Source organism: Eptatretus burgeri, unplaced genomic scaffold (assembly GCF_056783735.1).
Source record: "Eptatretus burgeri isolate ZD-2024b unplaced genomic scaffold, Ebu_testis_v1 Ebu_testis_scaffold_3172, whole genome shotgun sequence".
Taxonomy (NCBI): Eukaryota; Metazoa; Chordata; class Myxini; order Myxiniformes; family Myxinidae; genus Eptatretus; species Eptatretus burgeri.
The window spans coordinates 116,159-136,337 of record NW_028225120.1 but is presented as its reverse complement, the minus strand read 5'-3'; the positions used below and the strand labels follow the sequence as shown (position 1 = coordinate 136,337).

The 20,179-nt window shown below is 44.1% G+C and overlaps 1 protein-coding gene across 1 annotated transcript; it reads right to left on the bottom strand.

Moving 5' to 3' along the window:
- Positions 1-12,400: 12,400 nt before the first annotated feature.
- LOC147006461 (uncharacterized) lies at positions 12,401-17,670 on the bottom strand. Its single transcript, XM_085868761.1, has 2 exons — positions 16,869-17,670; positions 12,401-12,531 (listed from the first exon to the last, which is right to left on the bottom strand). Exons 1-2 carry the CDS (start codon positions 17,530-17,532, stop codon positions 12,401-12,403), a joined length of 795 nt encoding a protein of 264 aa, XP_085724887.1. The 5' UTR covers positions 17,533-17,670.
- Positions 17,671-20,179: the final 2,509 nt, after the last annotated feature.

Genomic DNA, 20,179 nt, shown 5'->3' with positions numbered 1-20,179 from the left:
ATTGCCACTGCTACTGACATTGACATCTACTCAACATGGAGTCTGGAACACTGACGGGTTCCTCTTGTGAAGCCCATTTGTATATACCAATTCCCCAAAACGCTTCCAATACGCCATTATACGGTAGCTGTAAGTTAGAAACACGTTCAGTAAATTCTGTGGTCGTCCGGAAGACGTCAATCAAATTCGTCTAAATACGCCAATGTGCGTTTGAGATACGTTACACATAGGTTCAAAGCACGTTACTTATAGGTTCAAAGCACGCAACTAATAGGTTCAAAGCACGTTACTCGTAGGTTAAAAATTAAGTTTTGGGGATGCTAAACATTACCTCGACGTGTTTCAACTTATGAGTAACTTAAAAGTAACGTGTGGCCGACGTGTGTAAACGATTGTGGAGCGTGCCGAGAACTTATGCCAGCGTATGCAGAACTTGTGAGCCAGAACAGAACTATGCAGAACTTAGGTCGTAAAATTTTCAGCATGCTTGAAATTTCACGACGTACTAGACGTACCACGTAATATGCCAGCGTACTTCATTGTTTTTCATCGTGTCCTAACGTATACACAACTTACCCATACCGTATTTGACGTGTCCCAGCGTTTTAGACACATTTTTCATAGGTCGGCATAAGCTAGCTAAATCGTCAAAGTGTGACTGCGATGTTGACACTTCCAATTTTCAGGCGGTTATGATTTAAATCTGCGTGCGGCAGGTTTTTAACAGAGAACGCCACGAGTTCGTCGGCGATACGTGCAGCGTGCTATGACTAAGTTAAACTATCGTTGGGCATTGGTTGTGAACGCCGACAACAGGCTAAGCATTCGTTGGTATAAGTTATCTTTAACACAACGAAACGTTCTGTGCCCGTTACGAATACGTTATGCATTCGACCAACACGTTATGAATACGACCAAAACTTTAAAAAAAAAAACCTCAAAACTTCAGCGTACGCCAACGTTTTACGTGCATTTTTATACGTTGCCATTCCTGGCTTAAACGTCAAGGTGTGACTGGGCCTTTAAGTTCATAAATATTCCTCATCCCTGAAAAATTAAGCTGACCTCCAGATGGCTGCTGCAACAAAGCTGCGAGTTATTCTTCCCTGAACCCTCAACATGTCAGCTATGGCATCAGCATGTTTAGAGGGTAAACAGACCTCGTCTCACTGAAAACTACATCAGAATTCAAAGTTTCTATGTACTGCTGAGACGGGGAAAGAGTGTGATGTTTGTGTTGCCCCGATTCTCCATATCGATGTTTGTATTTGTTTTTCCTGTTTTAATTGACGCAAATGTACAAGAGGAATTGAGAATTTCTTCAACACACACTTGGAACAAGATCACCCGTTGGAATACACACTTGGAACAAGATCACCGTTGGATACAGAAAAAGTGCATATTGGACAGAGAAGACCCATAAACCCCCAAAATGTTCACCAAAACCAACAACAACTTTTCCAATCATTAATTTCTCGAGTTTTTTGAGGCACTCGTGGTAGACCTTGGACACAGAAAAACCCCAAATACAACAGAACAAAAACAACATCGTGGAAGGTGGGGGGAGGTGGGGGGGGTGAGGATACAACCACAACAAGATGGAGGAACAATGAAGGGTCACCTGGATAAAGAATGGGCATGGGGAAGAATGACATCATTGGGAGGATGGTGGACAAAGATGTGAACAAACTGAATGCAAGCTCAAAAACAGCAAGAGAGGGAAAGGAAAACTGGAGATGGCATAAGGAAAGGATGGTGAGGAATAAGGGAGGAAAGCACATCAATCTGGAAAGGAAGAGGTCGGTTTGTGGAGGGCTTTCATTTTGGAGAGGGCTTGGGGAGGAAAGGAAGGCTTGGAGAGGGGATAAAAGATCATGAGAATGGATTGGAGGGAGGGAGTTGTGAATAGCCATCTTGAAGACGGAAGAGTAAGATTGATGTCTGAGGAAGTTGGTTCCACAGGCTGGAGAAAGGAATAACAAATGAGTGGAGGTGAGCAAGGAACCTGGATTTTGGGAGTTTCAACAGAAGTTGGTGATTGGAAGACCGAAAAAGCCCTTTGTAGCAAAATTCCGGGATGGGGGAACAGAGCAAGGCAGAGGGGTGCAGGACCAGAAAGGAACCTGGAGAAGACAGATAGACCACCGGTGTGAGAGGAGGAGAAACATAGACTCAGGTTCATCGTGGGAGATTCTAATGATTGTGACGGACTTGGTTTCTATGGCATCAAGAAGTGCAATGCAAGGCAAAGGTGCCAAAATTTAATGACTCACTTTTACTTTTCACATAATGACGTCATTGTGTAAAATTATTCGAAACGTCATGACAAAGAAGTTCATGAGATGCGGAACATCTCATCATGCTGGGAAAGAAAATCGAAGAACAAACAACGAAATCAAGTTGAGAAGCACAAACACCAAACAAGCACCAAAAATTGTGAATCCCATGGATAATCTCGAAGACTATTTCCACGACTACTACGACTACAACAACATCTACTCCAACCACAACGAATCCGCACGCCCAGCTAAGGGGTGCAGTGATACACTTTTGTGGATTGATGCTTTCACATGTCGTTCCCTGGGATAAGAGGATCGTGAGGTTAGGGCAGACATTTTGGAATTTTTTGCCTGTGATGCCAAAGATTGTTCGCAAAATCCCGAAGACCCACATTATATTAACTCCCGATTGGAATGTAGAGAAATTCCCGAATTTCCATGAAAAACATTATTATCGTCAACAAGATAATAAAACATCAAATGGAAATCTCCATCTGAATGTGTATCAACAATTATGCCGTGAAGTGATGATGTAATCATAACACAGGCGATTCCTCAATGCATTTCCTTTTGATGTTTTGCAATTCCTTTTTCGGGATTTTATCCCATCCAGATCCTTATTCCACTCTTTTCTCTTCTCATAAATTGCTTTGGATAATTGTTCTAGTTTTTATATTGTCGCAGAATCACTCCCTTTGCTCTGATTATCGCTGTTGCAATGTCGGCGCTCTTTCACTTCCAGGTTCCTTTTTCAGATCCTGATATCACAATTGGTTCGTGCTTGCAAGAGTTCTCTGAGACTGGGATATTGATGTTTTTGCACATGTGTCGGTGGATTGCTCTCGACACCTTGTTGAGCCTTTGTGTGTGCAGACGTTCTGAGATGAGGTTTTTACATCCCGAGAGAAGGTGATGGTGTTTTCTATTTCTACATCACAGAATCTGCACCTGTCCTTATTGACTCCATCCGGCCATCTTCTTAAAGTGTCCTTGGTGTTGGGTATTTAAAGTGCCGACAGACAGTCCACACCCACTTTCAAAATTTTCAAATTTTGTTGCCTTCCAGCCTGGAATTAAATGACATTAAATCAGACTTTTTCCCCTTTATTTACAAATCGTAACCACAACTTCCAAATGAAAAAAACAAATTCCACAAATCACAAACAAATGTTTTTAAAATACAAAATTAGAATATCTTGGTTGGATAAGTGTCCACCCCCTGAGTTAATACTTGCTGGAACACCTTAGACAGCAATTACAACTGTGAGTCTGCTCTGATTGGTCTCTAACAACTTTGCACACATTGATTGGGAAATATTTGCCCATTCTTCTGCACAAAACTGTTCAAGCTCAGTGAAGCTGCGTGGGGAGCGTTGATGGAAAGCAATCTTCAGGTCATGCCACAGATTTTAGATTCAATTTAGGTCGGGGCTCTGACTGGGCGACTCAAGGATATCTATTTGTTCTTCAGGCACTCCAGTGTGGCTTTGGTTGTGTGCTTCGGGTCGTTATCATGCTGAAAGGTGAAATACACTCCCAATTTCAGTTCTCTTGCAGAGGGCAGCAGGTTTTCCTCTCGGATTTTTCTGTGTTTTGCTCCATCCATTTTCCGTTTCATGTTGACTATGTCTCTCCGAAAGGAGCGTCTGAAACCACCCTACACCCCCAGCCACTTTCTCAACATTCCTTTTTTAGAAGTCCTTTCATTCAAACTTCTGGTTCTCACTATCTGCATGATCTTTCCTCGAAAGCCACATTTCCAAGCTGGCCTCCATTGTGCTCAGTCCTTCCTTGGCACACCTGATATTCTATGTCTGTGATCTGCCCCCCCCCCCTATATTTCCTCAGGGTACTCAAGGTCTGCCAAAAATACCCTTCTGGTGAAACTACCAAATTCAAGAATCACTGCTCACCTTCACTCTTTCATTTCTCTTTTTTTCTGCCTCTGGAACAAACTCCTATGCTCTCTTCCATCCCAGTTCTCCCGCCAGGTCTTCAAAGCAGCTGTTCACCTCCACCTCTTATCTTCCACCATCCAAAACTACGATCTTTTCTACCCCCGTTAATCCACCCCAAACCCAACTCCTTCAAATTGCCTGCTTTCCTTCCTGAAAGTTCCTGTGGTGTATCCATCTTGTATACCCCGTGTTCCTCGCCCCATCCCTCACCCCACAACAGATCTCCGAATGTCTCTGTTCCTCATTGTTTTGTCTTTCCCTCTCCTGCCCCCCTTGTTGTGCGTTGTGTGTTCGCTCTCATTCGAGCCTCGACAATGTGTACAAAAAAAACTTGATTGGTTGGAGTCCAACTGTGGCCAATTCAAATAATTGGACATGATTTCGAAAAAGAAACACACCTTTCCAGATGAGGTCCCAAAGTTGACAGAGCAGGCCAGAGCAGAAACTCTTCCATGAAGTCCAAGGAACTGTCCGTATAACTCCGAGATAAAACTTTGAGGAGGCGTAGATCTGGGGAAGGGTATGAACTCAATTTCTAGTGTTGAAAGGTCCCAAGAGCACAGTGAGCTCCGTCATCAGGAAATGGAAAGAAAATGAACTACCCAGACTCTTCCGAGAGTTGGCCGTCCGAACAAACTGAGCAACCAGGCAAGAAGGACCTTTGTCAGGGAAGTAAAGAAGAACCCAACGACCACTCTGACAGAACTACAAAGTTCTTTTACTGAGATGGGAGAACCTGCTGGAAGGACAGAAGTCTCTGCAGCACTTCAAAAATCTCGGCTTTATGGGAGAATGGCAAAAAGGAAGCCATTCCTGAGAAAAAAAAACCACGTGACAGCAAGTCTTGAGTTTGTAAAAACTCACCTGAAAGACTTTGAGAGCAAGAGGCAAAACATTCTGTAGTCTGATGAGACGAAAATGGAATTCTTTGGTCTGAATGCAAAGCATTACATCTGGCAGTAACTGAGCACAGCTCCTCACCCATCCAAAACCATCCCTACAATGAAGCATGGTGGTGGCGGCATCATTCGATGGGGATACTTTTCAGCGGCAGGGACTGGAAAACTTGCAAGGATAGAGGGAACAATGAATAGAGCCAAATACAAGCAAATCCTTGAGAATTTGCCTGCCTGATGTTGGCTGAATGGAAAGGTTCCCGGGCTTTGCATCCGAGAGTCCTGAGTTCAAATCCCACTCAGCAGATGAATTCATACCAGGTGGGGTTAACTCGTCCTGTTCATCCTTCCAAGGTCGGCAGAGTGAGTCCCAGCATGCAGGTATACTGTGTCGGAGTGGCGACCCGTCCAGGATTGTGCCCAAGAGTTAAGTTGACTGCTTCAGCAGCACCAACATTCTGTACAGAGTATGGTCCCAATCTTCTCCTCCTTGAGGAGAAACTGCTTCAGAGTGCAAAAGACCTTCGACTGCGGCGAAGATTTACATTCCAACCGGACAATTTCCCGTTGTAAGCTTTTCAGTTTTCATTAATTTGTAAAAATTAAAAAATATATATTTATTCAACAGCCAAGTGGATTTGAACGAAGGACCCAAGTAAACCAAGTCCACCACCCAAACCATTAAACCAACACCAGGTATACCTTTATATTTTACCAAAACAGAAAAACAGAGTTGGTACAAACACACCAATCCCGTGACAATGGTTTCATAACAGTTCATACAGCAGGTCAAAGGTCGACGTCACAGCTTCAGGTTAAAATTTAGTAAAAAAATGTTTTTTGGGTAAAACTTTGACCTTGAACTTGTGACTTCGATCCATCGAGCAGAATGAATTAGTTTCCTGATAAACTCTCACCAACTCTGCTTTACAAACAGCGGACTAGTTTAGTGGTAACTAAGTTCACCCTTCACATCTTTAAATATAACATTGAACATATTTTGGCTTAAAGTGAGGTTGGTACAGGACGAGCTATAAACTTCCAACCTGATGATGCACAGGGAAGGTGTTGCATCAGTGAGCATACCTTCCTCTGAAAGCAAAGGTAAGTCTCTTGTCCTCTCATCCAGTGATTCCTCGAGGAGGTTAAAGATGCCACTGCAGTCCTCAATAACAGGCCATTGTGTGCCGGTGGAGAGGTCCATCACCACAAGTAAATCTTCATCTGATTTGTTGCAAACGAGATTAAAAAGGAATTGAATGACGAATGAAGTGATGAGGTATAAAATGATGTCATACATGTACAAGAGGGAGGGTAACATGTCATGGATGGGATTTCCATTCACAATTCAATTCCGGCTCCGCTCCAGACATCGTGACATTCACTAAATCAATGAGTTCCTGTGTTAGTACACAGCACGGATCAGCACGGGAAACACAAGTTCTCGGTACGGAGTGAACGTCACGTACCGGGTCTGGACCCCTTATCCTCGGGTGAACCGTCCATGGACCCGCGGTCTTCCGGAGAACCTCCAGGACCGACCACATACCCTCCATCGGAGCCGCTCGTGGGTCCCGGGGTGTTCTCTCTGAGATCTCGGGTCATGGTGGACCGCACGTCGTGTCGGGTGAAGGACGGTACGCTGTGGTAACCGAGTGAAGAGCGCGAGCTGTTTGGGGAAAAAGCGAACCGGGAGATCGCGGTGTCTGATTGGTTTCCGCCAGATCACATGTCCATGATTTAAAATAAATACAAGGATTGAACGTTTCGTTTTAACGGATTGTTTGTGTTTCAGATTGTGTTGTGAAAGTGGAAAATGGAGTCCGAGTTCGTCGATCATCATTTTCTCGATACAAACAACGTTCTTTATTTTCTGTTTTTGTATTTATCGACAATCTTCCCTCCATAACCGAGATATATACATATATATATATATATATATATATATATATATATATATATATATATATATATATATATATATATATATATATATTGTTGTGGTTACCAAATTCGCAAACCACCATTCAGGTCCCTTAAGTGAGGTATCTCGGCAAGTATATGTGTAGTTAGGCCCAAACCCGTTGTCTAGTAGGAATACATGTCATTTATGCGAGCTGCGACTCTTCAGGATAGCCGTTTTTCTTTTACTATCTTTATTTTGGACCAACCGCCATGATTACCACCACAACCACAACATCAACCACCAACCACAACACCGCTTCACCACAACCGCCACGACCTTCACATCACACCTCGCAACCGTAGCATCGCCACCGTTCTTGCCCCGCTGTGGGTACCGGTGTTGGACTCGTGCAGGGCGCACGTTGAACAGCGTGTACAAAATCACGGATTTTGTGCTTCAAAAACGGATCAAAAACGACACACGCCCACTTTTTGCCGTCCAATCGGTGAGCGAGGGGCGATTTGGCCCCGCCTCCAGAACGATCGATATATGCAAATTTGTGGATCAAAAAGCCTTCACGCCCACTTTTTCTCGGGCCAATGGGGAGCGAGGTGAAAGGTCAAAGGGAGGGGGTCAAAGGCGAAGCTACGGGGGATAAAAGGACCGTGTTCGTCAGTCAGAGCCGTGTGGAAGTCTGGAGCCCGAAGCCTGCAGTAGCTGGAGAAGCTGAAGAGAGTCGAACGAGGAGAGCCCAAAGAAGAGTCCAGGGTGGAGAGTCCAGAGGCGGAGAGGCGGCAGCGGCGAAGGCAGACGAGGGGTGCTCGCGACAGTGCCGGGAGCTGCACGCCCGAGGAAGGCCGGCAGCGCGACCTGGCCGAGGTGGAGACGCACACCAGGGATAATAAAGATCCTCTATACCCCGAGCATCAGCAACCCCCTCCTGTTTCCCCCCGCGCTGAGATAGTGCGACCAAGGGGGCCCCTTTCCCACCCCCTGCCAGATACTGTCCGCGAGGCCCGCGGAGTGAGGCGCCATCGCCGCTCCGCGTCTCATCACCAGACGGGTAGGCGCGACCCGGTCTCGGCCTCAGGCCCGCCTCATTCTTGGGGGATTTCTTTTCCTTGGTTTTGGGTATGTGTTGTCGGCGCCGTCTGTGAAGTAGAATTGTATAAGTGTTGCCGTGTGCTCGGTAGTCGGTATTAGCTCTGCATTGTGTTTTCGCTTTTATATTTGCTTTTTGTGTAAATGGAATTGTGTTTTTTCTGTGTGCTTTTGGTGTAATTGAATATGTGTGCTTCCCGTGTGCCGCGAATAAATGTGCTTTGTATTGAACTGTTTCCCGCTTCGCTTCGTCTTTTTCTCCCATTGAATCCTCATCTTGCTTCACGTAAAGGGTTGGTAGTGGGCTGAATACGCCCGATAATTAATCGAACCGTCGGGGTCGACGATAACACCGCTCGGTTATTCTGATAGTACGGAACGGGTCGCTTAAGTGGCCCGTGTCCGAAGTCGACCTGCGGCGAGGTGCGATCGCCCGGTCTACCCTCCGCGTGGGTACTTAGGTAGGTCGAATTTGGCGAGCAACCCTATCCCACGCGGGGGCTGATTGGCTCGATCGCGGTGAGACCGAAAGGTCCACCCGTGACTGGTTCCCGGCGTTAGTCCGAGAGGGTCACGACTGGATTGTCCGTCCGGTGGGCGACGTGCCGCGATTCGAGTTACGTGGCCGTCGCACGCCGGCGGGCGCGAATACCGCAACAATATATATATATATATATATATATATATATATATATATATATATATATATATATATATATATATATATATATATATATATATATATATATATATATATATATATATATATGTAGGTATGTGGGAATGTATTGTTGCGGCCACGGGTACCGAGACACCAGTTGTCACTCAGGCGGATCAATCCCCGGTTGTCCTCGGTCGAGCCGGACCTGGGGCCATCGCTCACAATTGTCGTGGTTCGGTGGGTTGTTTTAAACACCGAACTCCACCCAGTTAACCACGAGTTCCAGTGTCCACCGTCCAATTATACCGTTTAACTGGAGGTCACGTGGTTACCTGAGCGGGGAGCGCGCCCTCGGCAAAACATCAATGTTATCTCTTGATCTCTTTGACAATTCCAAACCAATGGAAGGAAAGGACAAACACGGACAGGTTGGAAATCGAGAAATCATTTATTAGTTATAAAATTAATTGAAATTTTTTTTATTTTATGAGGTAAATAAAGAATAAATTTTAAGGCAAAATCAATAAAAATGCCAGAAAAGAGAAAAAGAGCAGATGCTTATCCTTATCGGGGATTGACTTACTTTCAGCAAAATACAGACAAGGGATTCGGGGGGTGGGGAGGGGGGAAGAATCGTTCCAAGCCCCTTTTTCCCGCACAGGGGTCCCGACTTCCAAATCCCTTTTCCCCCACGGGGGTCCCAGGTTCCAAGCCGCTTTTTCCCCCACGGGGGTCCCGGCTTCCAAATCCCTTTTTCCCCCAGGTGTCTCCGGGTTTTTCTCCGGTGTGTGTCCTTTGATGTCCATAAAAGTGAGAAAAGCTAGTACGTGCCCATATGTGCATGGCCGTACGTGCAAAAAAAAAACAACAAAAAAAAACTTTGAAACCGCTTGCCAGAAACAACCACACAGGCTGTTCCTTCGCTCTTGCGTGCCTGTACGTGCATGGCCGTTTCAGCTGCACGACGCCTTGTCACGCGTTCAGTGTTGTCTGCCAAGCGAGCAGTTCGTTCTTCATCCGTTTCAGCTGCACGACGCCTTGTCACGCGCATAGCGTCGCGTGTCAAGCGAGCAGCTCGTGCTTCGTCAGATTCCATTGCGCGTGCACGACGCACAGCTTCGTCCTTCGCTGTCGTAAACGACGACTGGATTGGTGGGGCATTGTGTTTCAGAAAATCGAGAAAGAAATCGAGAAAGAAATCAAGAAAGTACAGAAATCGGGATAGAAAGAATACAGCAAGTCGATAAATGGAGAAAAAATGGAGAAAAAATCGAGAAAGAATACAGTAAGTCGTCACTGTCCGGAAGTTCGCATATCGCAGTTAGGATTATTTGCAATTTAGTTTTAATGGCCAATGATTCAATTAGCGCCTTTTCGCAATGTCGTCGCAAGGAAAAACACAAAGAGAAGAGAAGAGAAAAAAGAAATAAGAAAAACTTTCAAACAAACACACAGGCCGTTCCTTCGCTCTCGAAAACGATGACTGGATTGGGGCATTGTGTTTATCGATAAATGCGGATAAGAAATCGAGAAATTTTTGGAATACAGGAAGTCATTACTATCCGTAAGTCCGTACGTTGTAACCCGTAATGGGGAACGTGGCTGAGAATCTCTTCCCCATCGGCCACGCCTACAAAAACACAAACACAAGAGAGAAAAAAAACTTTCAAACTGCATGCCAGAACAACCACACAGGCCGTTCCTTCGCTCTCGAGTGCCCGTACATGCGTGGCCGTATGTGCGTGGCCGTACATGCAAAAAAAAATTATTTTTAAAGAAAACGAAAACGCAAAGAAAAAATAGGAACAATTGTGACGTCAAAGGACTGTGTCCTGTCATTGGTTTGATAAATAAATGGCCATAACTTGGGAAGCACTTGTCCGATTAATATTGTTACGAATCTCCCGCCCGCCCAGCGTGCGGACTGCCGCTTTCGCCAATGGCGGCCGTCTCAACCACCGGACGGACAATTCAGTCGCGACTTTCTTGAACAACGCCGAAAACCGCTCACGGGTGTGCTCCAAGCGCACACCATGGCCTAGTCAACACTCTATCCGCGCACGACAGAGTCAATCGCCGAATTATCGATATACCTAAGTATTTGCGCGGGTAGACAACCGAGAGACCGCAGCTCAGCGAGGTCTGCTTGGACACGAACCGCTTAAGCGGTTCGTTCCGTTCTGGGATAACCGAGCGGTGTATTATCGCGAGACCTCGCTGGACCCAATTCTTTTATTGGCTATTAAAAAGCCCACTATTATTCCGAAAGCAAGATAACAGTTCAATTGGGGGGAAAAGGACACGACGAACGGGTTAACATTCACACAAGGACATTTATTTGTAACTGGTGCATGCCCGTAGGTGCGTGCCCGTAGGTGCGTGCTATAATGTACACGTAAACAGGGATGCAATGAATGGGGGAAGGGGACAAGACACGAGCAAGGTAAAAGCACTACAACCATCGATGATTATTATTTTCAAGCACTTACACTGTTCGACTTGCGGGACATGGTGCTACAACATTCACACAAATAAAAGCAAAGAAAGACCCCCTCAAAGGCAAGGGAGTCAGACTGGACCCGTAGGCCTTTATGTCCAAGGAGCCTGGTTGACCGAAGGGACTCCCAGAAGCCGCCGCAGGTTACCTCCACCCTCGTGGTCAGGCGACCCTCGATGGACCCTCTCAAGCACCTTCACCGACTGACTGCTTCACCCAGACCGAGACCTCCACCGACCGACTGCTCCACCCAGACCGAGACCTTCACCGACCAACTGCTCCACCCAGACCGAGACCTCCACCGACCGACCAACAACCAACTCCCTTCGCTTCTCGACTCGGTTCTCTCCACCCAGCTCTCTACGCTGCGTCCAGGGCGCCCTATTTTATTTTTCGCCCAAAACAGGCCCCCACCCTACATCACCTTTGACCCCTGGTTCAATCTGCCCTTCCCCCGTCCCGAAGCGCGGGAAAGCAGGAGGGAAAATCCCATGCGTGGTGTTCGAGCTCCTTCTTCTTTCTCCATTGCAGACAGTTTTTGATGCGGAGAGGGTTGTGGCGTGGGTGTGGAGAAGGTGATTGGTGGTGTGGTTGTTGTAATGGTGGCGTGGTTGGCGTTGTGTGGTGGTCGTGAGAGTGGTGTGGTTGGGTGCTTGTAAAAAAGGTGGTTGGTGGAGTGGTTGGTCCAAAATAACGATAGCAAAGAATAACGGCTAACACAAAGATCACAGCCCTGTCCACACGAATCAGACCCTTTCAACAACGGTGGGGAAATCTAACTGAACACACACTCAGCGATATAACTGATATTGGGGATATCCTTTATGGTGCTCTGCGAATTTCCATAGCCGTAACAATATCAAACCTTGAAAAAGCACATACTCAGGTCCCCAGCAATATATCTGACAAGTTTCAATTAGATTGGACCAGTGGTTGTCGAGAAACAGCGGTCACAGACACACACGCACACGCACACACACACACACACAGAGACACACACACACACACACACACACACATACAAACACACACACACGCACGCACACACACACACACACACACACATATTGCTGAAATTATAGACAGATGATTGAACGCTTTGTCACACAGAACAATTGAAGGGTTTCTTCCCAGAATGTATTTTTTGATGACGACATAAATTTGATGAAGAACAAAAAGCCTTCCTGCATTGTGAACACTTGTGGGGTTTCTCACCGGTGTGCAACGTTTGATGTGTCAACAGACATGAAGAAGAAGCAAATCCCTTCTGACACACAGTGAATCTGTGTGACGTCTCACCTGTGCAGATTTCAACACATCCTTTTAAACACGATGAGGAGAAGTCTTTGTTGGTAATAGCAAAATTGTTTGTCTTCTCACTTCAGCAAAATTGTCAAAAGTTTAATTATCCACTCACGTCTGGTCTTAGATTAGATAAATGAAGTTTCACATTTTTCAGAGGATTTCAATTCAACCAATCATGGCTGGAATAAGACTTCACTGATGACGTCATCATTATAACCCTTTTGACCTCCATGGGGAGTTGATAACATATGCAAAGTTTCAATTATTTTCGTTGAGAATTTTCAGAGAAAATTAGATGCAGATTTTCCCTTTAATCAAATATGGCTGCCATACCATGTGACACATGACGACAATGTTAACAATAAAAACATTCTCCATCGGGAGTTCCTCCCATGTTTAAAATTTTGCATCGATCGGACAAGCAATTACAGAGAAAGCAATTTTTAAAGTGAGCATATGAAGATGTGGACACGTCGACAGACAAACACAAACGCACACAGACACACCGAACACATTGGACAAATACAACAGTTTAGGAAAGGACAGAGAAACACAAAACTAAAAAATTACCCCCGTGAGGGAGTGACGGTCATCTCTGAGAGAAAATATATAGCCTCCTGAAGGTAGGGCAGTTTTTGCAAACTTTGAAGTCACGTGACGCCAAAACGAAAGCGAATATCGAAAATCAGGCCCGACCAAATTTAGATATTGTCCCATAGATTCATATGCCACAATCAAATTCAAGATTGCTTGACAAATGTAGGAGGAGATAGATTTTGAAAATTGTCATTTTCGAATTTTTTGCCAACTTTGAAGTCACGTGACACGAAAACGAAAGCGAATATTGAAAATCCGGCCCGACAAAATTTAGACATTGTCCCATAGATTCATATGCCACAATAAAATTCAAGATCGCTTGAGAAATGGCGAAGGAGATGGAATTTGAAAATCGGCATTTTCGCAACTTCAAAGGCCTCGTGACCTTGACCTTCGGTGACCTTGAAAGTCATACCATCCTGTAGTCTCATCGACCTCTATCAGGATCACTAATGACCAGATCTCCCGCTTCAACTTCATTGTGAACGGACGGACGGACGGATCGAAGGACATCGACACCCATATTATTAGGTCATGCTCGAAGAGATGACCTAAAAAAAGGGCCACCACCCACGGCTGAACAATGCCGTACTTGAAAATTTCAAAATGCGAAGAGCCAAATTGTCCACCACATGGATGGACTGACTATAAGGAAGCTTTTGACAGTGTTCCACATTCATGGATGATAAAATGCGTGTAAATATACAAAATCAATCCCAAGTTTGGTTGGGTCACAAGAACACCAACCAAGGAATGAACTGGCCAGAGCAGATGATTCTATCTTTCCCTCACCTTTTCAATGCAGGCTGACTTTCTGACCTCCGTACCAAGGAGCCATGTGTGATCCATCCCAGCACCCAAAGGGCTGCAGTCTTGACACCATTCTGTCTCAAGGATGATCAAAACATCGTTGTATGATCTCACCCCCCCTGAAAACTCCTATCAACCTCCAGTTGACTTTTTCCCCCTTCATTTACCCACTGGAACCAAAACTTCCAAATTAATAACAAATTCTTCAAATTTCAGAAAATTAATTAAAAATACAAAACGAGAATATATTGGCTGGATAAGTGTCCACCCCCTGAGTTCATACTTGGTGGAACACCTTTGACAGCAATTACAACTGTGAGTCTGTTGGGATTGGGCTCTACCAACTTTGCACACCTTGATTGGGAAATATTTGCCCATTCTTGAACACAAAACTATTCAAGCTCAGTCAAGCTGCGTGGGGAGCGATGATGGAAAGCAATCTTCAAGTCATTCCACACATTTTCGATTGAATTTAAGGTCGGGGCTCTGACTGGGCTACTCAAGGATATGTTTTTTTTCTCAGCCACTGCAGAGTGAGTGGCTTTGGTTGTGTGCTTCGGGTCGTTATCATTCTGTAAGGTGAACTTCTGTACCAATTTCAGTTCTCTTGCAGAGGGCAGCAGGTTTTCCTCTTGGTTTTTCTGTATTTTGCTCCATCCATTTTACGTCCTATCCTGACAACTCATACCCTCACTATGTCTCTCCGAAAGGACCGCATGGAACCCCCCTCCACCACCAAGCTACTTTATCAACATTCCTTTTTAAGAAATCCTTTCATTCAAGCTTCTGGGTCTCACGATCTGCCATGATCTTTTCAAGGAAATCCTCATCTCCAAGCTGGCCTACAAAGTCAATTGCCAACCTGGCATCCTCCATTGTGCTTTGTCCTTCCTTGGCACACCTGAGATTCGAACCATTTACAAAGCTTTCATCCGCAGTCTGCTGGATTACTGCTCCCCCCCTCTGGGGATGTGTGAATGCCTCACACCTCGCTCGACTTCACGCTGTGGAAACCAAGGCTTTTAGGATCATTGGTATTTCCCGCGATGAAGCTTGGTCTTTGAATCTCTCTCTCTCTCTCACTGGAGAATCTTCCTGTCTTTTTCCATCTCCTTCCTGGCCTTGCCCCCGCCCCTGCTCTGTCTGTAATCTGTCCCCACTATATTTCTTCAGGGTACTCAAGGTCTGACAAACCCCCTTCGGGTGAAACTGCCAAAATAATGAATCACTGCTCACCTTCACTCTTTTTTCCTGCCTCTGGAACAAAGTCTGACGCGCTCTTCAATCTCAGTCCTTCCTCCAGGTCTTCAAATCAGCTGTTCACCAGCATCTCATTTCTTCCCCCATCCAAAATCTTGATATTTACTCCCACGTTGATCCACCCCACAACCAGCTCCTTCAAATTTCCTGTTTTCCTGCCTGAAAGTCCCTGAAGTACGGTCTTGTTTACCCCATCCCATCCCTCTCCCTTCCACAGATATCCTCTTTTCCCCCCACTATTTTGTGCTTTCCTCTCACTTCCTTCTTGTCTCCTGCCTTGTGATATGTTTCTGTGTATTCGTTATTTCACAAGCGTAGACTTTGTGTGAAAAAAAACGATAAAAACTGCCCCAGTCCCTACTGATGAGAAACATCCCCATCCCATGATGCTGCCACCACCATGCTTCACAGAAGGTATGGTGTCCTTTGGCTGATGTGCTTTGTCGGGTTTCCATCAAATGTAGCGTTTTGCATTTTTCCAGAAGTTCCATCAGACCAGAAAACTTTTCCACATGGCTTCAGAATCTCTCGACTGCATTTTTGTACACCTCAAACAGGACTTAAATGTCGGATTTTTTGTGTAATGGCTTCCTTATTGCCATGTGACCGGAGAGTCCAGACTTGTGGAGTGCTTGGGATATTGTTGTCACATGGACACCAGTGATCAGTCCTTGTCATGAAGACCTGTACATCTTTCAAAGTTGCCATTGGCATCTTGGCGGCCTCTGATCAGTCTCCTGACTTGGTCATTCAGTTTGGAGGGACGGCCTGTTCTCGGAAGGGTCTTGGTGGTACCATACGCTTTCCATTTCTCAATAAGGACTGTCTTGACTGTGCTCTAAGGAATAGTCAAGGCCTTTGACATTTTTATACCCATCCCCTGATCTGTGCCTTTCTATAACTTTCTCCCGGAGGTCTTTTGAAAGCTCCTCGGTGCTCATGGTTGAGCATTTGCTGTGAAATTCACGACCCAGCAGTGGAAACCCACAGGAACGGCTGATTTCAGTCTGAAATCATCAGAATCACGACAATTTAAACAGGTGGAGGTCAATTAACCTAATGTGTGATTTTAAAGGTGATTGGTTCCACCTGAGCTAGTTTACAATTGCCGTTATAAGGGTTTGATACTTATCAAACCAAGATATTCTAGTTTGGTGTTTTTAATTAATTTTATGAAGCTTGTATAATTTGTTTTTCACTTGGAAGTTGTGGGTTACGATGTGGAAATAAAGTCGTAAAAAGTCTGATTTAATTGCAGGTGAAAAGGCAAAAAAGGTGAAAAATTTGAAAGGGGGTGTGGACTTTCTATAGATAATGGACTGACTCGTTCTCCATCCCAGTGAACATGACGTCTTCCAAGCAACCGCAAAGTGCCTTCTTTCTCTCTCCCCAACTCTTTCAAGATCTTTTTACAATCTTCCTGCTCTTTTGTCGTTCTCCCAGTTGTCGGTGTATATTTGTTGATGTATCCTTTTGTATTTTTCATTTCTCTTCTTTGCAATCGATGGTGCTGGATTCGTTGTTATTTCTCTCCTATGTGTGGCATCTTCTCCTCGCACCTGTTCCTGGAAATTGTTTCCTTTGATGTATTTTTTGATGTTGCGATACAGATGATGAACAAGGAAAGGCCTTGTTGCACACAGAACAATTGAAGGGTTTCTCTCCGGTGTGTATTCTTTGATGATTATGGAAGTTCGAAGACGAAGAAAACGCTTTGTTACACACAGAACAATTGAAGGGTTTCTCTCCGGTGTGTATTCTTTGATGTGCTAACAGAGTTGATGACTGAATAAATGCTTTGTTACACACAGAACAATTGTGGGGTTTCTCTCCAGTGTGTATTCTTTGATGATTATGGAAGTTCGAAGACGAAGAAAACGCTTTGTTACACACAGAACAATTGAAGGGTTTCTCTCCAGTGTGTATTCTTTGATGTGCTAACAGAGTTGATGACTGAATAAATGCTTTGTTACACACAGAACAATTGTGGGGTTTCTCTCCAGTGTGTATTCTTTGATGTGTTGATGCAGTTGATGAACAAGCAAAGGCCATGTTACACACAGAGCAATTGAAAGGTTTCTCCCCCGAATGTATTTTTTGATGACGATATAAATTTGATGAAGAACAAAAAGCCTTCCTGCATTGTGAACACTTGCAGGATTTCTCACCGGTGTGCAACGTTTGATGTGTCAACAGACATGAAAAATAATCAAATCCCTTCTGACACACAGTGCACCTGTGTGACGTCTCACCTGTGCACATTTCAACACATCCTTTTAAACACGATGAGGAGGTAAAGTCTTTGTTTGTAACAGCAAAATTGTTTGTCTTCTCACTTCTTTGGCTCTCCTGTTGCAAGACATTGATACACCTGTCACAGTTGTTGTTGTGGGAAGACACACCCCTAAACTTGTCAACATCCTGACAAAAAGTCTCTGTCAGGTGATGATCGAAAGAAACTTCTCTGTCCAATGACGACGAACAGTTGACACGTGAAGACGTTTCAAATTTTTTCTCTGCAAATTAGGAATGAATCAAAAACATCAATAATCACTTTTGCAATTGAACAGCACTCGTAGAGCACATAGTCTCACCTTGCACGTTCATTCTGAACAAATTACCATTATTAACTGAACTCCCAACAATTATCGCCCACTACTATCATGGCCCACATGGTAGTATCATCCATCCACCCCATCATATCACATTGTTTCTTATAATGGGTTATGAACGTCAAAAATTTAATTATTCACTCAATTCTGCTCATAGATCAGATAATTGAAGTTTCAGATTTTTCAGAGAAGGATTTCAATTCAACTAATCATGGCTGGAAGAAGACTTCACTGATGACCTCATCATTATCACCCGATACACCCCATGGGGAGTTGATAACATACACAAACTTTCAATTATTTTCGTTGAGTGGTTTCAGAGAAAACCAGAGGGGGAGCACTCGGTAGAGTGCAAAACCTCCGCCGACAATACTGCTCGGTCACTCAAGTGAACCTGATATCCTATTCATTCAATTTGACGTCAACAGTGCTCGCAGAGTTATAGTTTGCAACTTTCCCTTTTACTTTTAAATTTTACAGACTCAATTCATTCGTCATAACGAGATTCCTTGAGACAGAAATTGATTTTACGTGGGTATATCCACTTGAAGTTCCATAATCAGCCGCAATTATAAATATGGCATGTTTTTGTTGGAAATCACTGATAACATGTAGAAATGCAAAAAACAATCGAAATTTTGTTGAAAAAAAGGTTGCGAAGAAAATGTTTTTCTCTTACAATTTTTTTTTGAGGGGGGGGGGGTTGGAAATCACTTAAAACATGTAGAAATGCAAAAAAAAAAATTAAAATATCATTTCAAAATGGCCGCCTTAGCGGCCATATTGGATTTTGGACCAAGTCCAAAATCTAATGGCATGATCCTTGCACCATACCTAATCCCCCCACTAAGTTTCGTCGAAATCCGTCGAGGAGTTTTTTCCGTAATACTGTTCACAAACAAACAAACAAACAGAAAGGGGTGAAAACAGTAACCTCCGATCTTTGATGGCGGAGGTTAATGATACACAAATTTTCCCTCCAATTCAATATGGCTGCCACAGCATGCGACATATGGCGATAATGTAAAGAATAAATAAATTCTCCATCGGAAGTTCCTCCTTTGTTGAAAAATTTGCATTTATCGGAGAAGCGGAAACAGAGAACACAATTTGTAAAGTGAAAATATGAAGATGTGGACACATCGACACACAGACACAAACGCACACAGACACCCCGAACACATTGGACAAATACAACAGTTCAGGAAAGGAAAGAGAAACCCAAAACTCAAAAAGATAATTCAAAAAATAAATGTACCATCAGAGATGGGGAATCCCCCGCCATTGAATGAAAAAGGTCATACATATTCCAGATAATGAGGGAGGTGAATTGGAAACAAGACACCATTTGGTCATCATCTCGAAAAAGTTCCCCAGGTGGTGAGGAACGTAGCAACCAAAAATAATTGATATCAGATAAGCGGTTTTCCATTTATTACAAAAAACATTTTTTTCAAGATGGCCGCCCTAGTCGGCCATCTTGGATCCGGCCAAGCCCAAGATCAATAGCGTTCTTCCTTTTCAGGTGGTACATGTGTGACCCAAATTTCAAATCGATATGGCGAACAGTTTATGAGTTATCGCACTCAAAGCTATAAATGTTGACGCCTGGACGGACGGATGACCTGGGTGACAACAATATCCCCCTTCCACCACGCAGCAGGGGATAAAAACAAACACAAAATTGTAGACAAAGACCTCGAGTGCTTGGGTGATGAAAGCAAACTCAATCTGCAAATGATAGCAAGAAAATTAAAAATAAATAAATAAATAAAAAACACCACCGTATGAGGAAGCAACCCACAGGAGAAAACAAAACCACATGTTTGAGAGTTACCCGAAAAGATTCTTCCACAAATTAGGGAAACAAAAGCAGAATTTGTCAACTCCCCCTGAAAAAGAAAAGATGGGGAAACATTCTGGAAAGGAATTCTTGGAGATCGAAAGGAACGTAACAATGAAGAAAAATGGATCATGGACTTGGAAAAGAAGATGCACCATGTACGTCGAGGAAATGACTCCAGTGATTATCGATGAAGAAATAAATAATTTAAAACAACTTCAAAAAATGCCACCAAACTTTAAAATCCAGGCCCAGATGGAAGTGCAAATTTCTGCTGAAACACCTTGATGCTCTCCACAATCACGACGACAGGTCATTCAAACAACTGATCCAAGAGGAAAAGGAATGCATGAGTGGGTCGAAGAAGGAAACACATTTCTCACATAAAAATCTGAAGAAACCAACTTCCTCACAAATACCTGCCAATAATATGTCGACGAACAACAAACAAACT

Bases quoted from the DNA above. Each gene is read 5' to 3' on its own strand.
- LOC147006461 (XM_085868761.1), bottom strand. From the start codon at position 17,532: ATGTGCACAGGTGAGACGTCACACAGGTGCACTGTGTGTCAGAAGGGA. The intron at 12,532-16,868 runs ATCAAAAAATAC...GTCTGTTGACAC, and splicing joins TTCATCATCTGTATCGCAAC to ATCAAACGTTGCACACCGGT.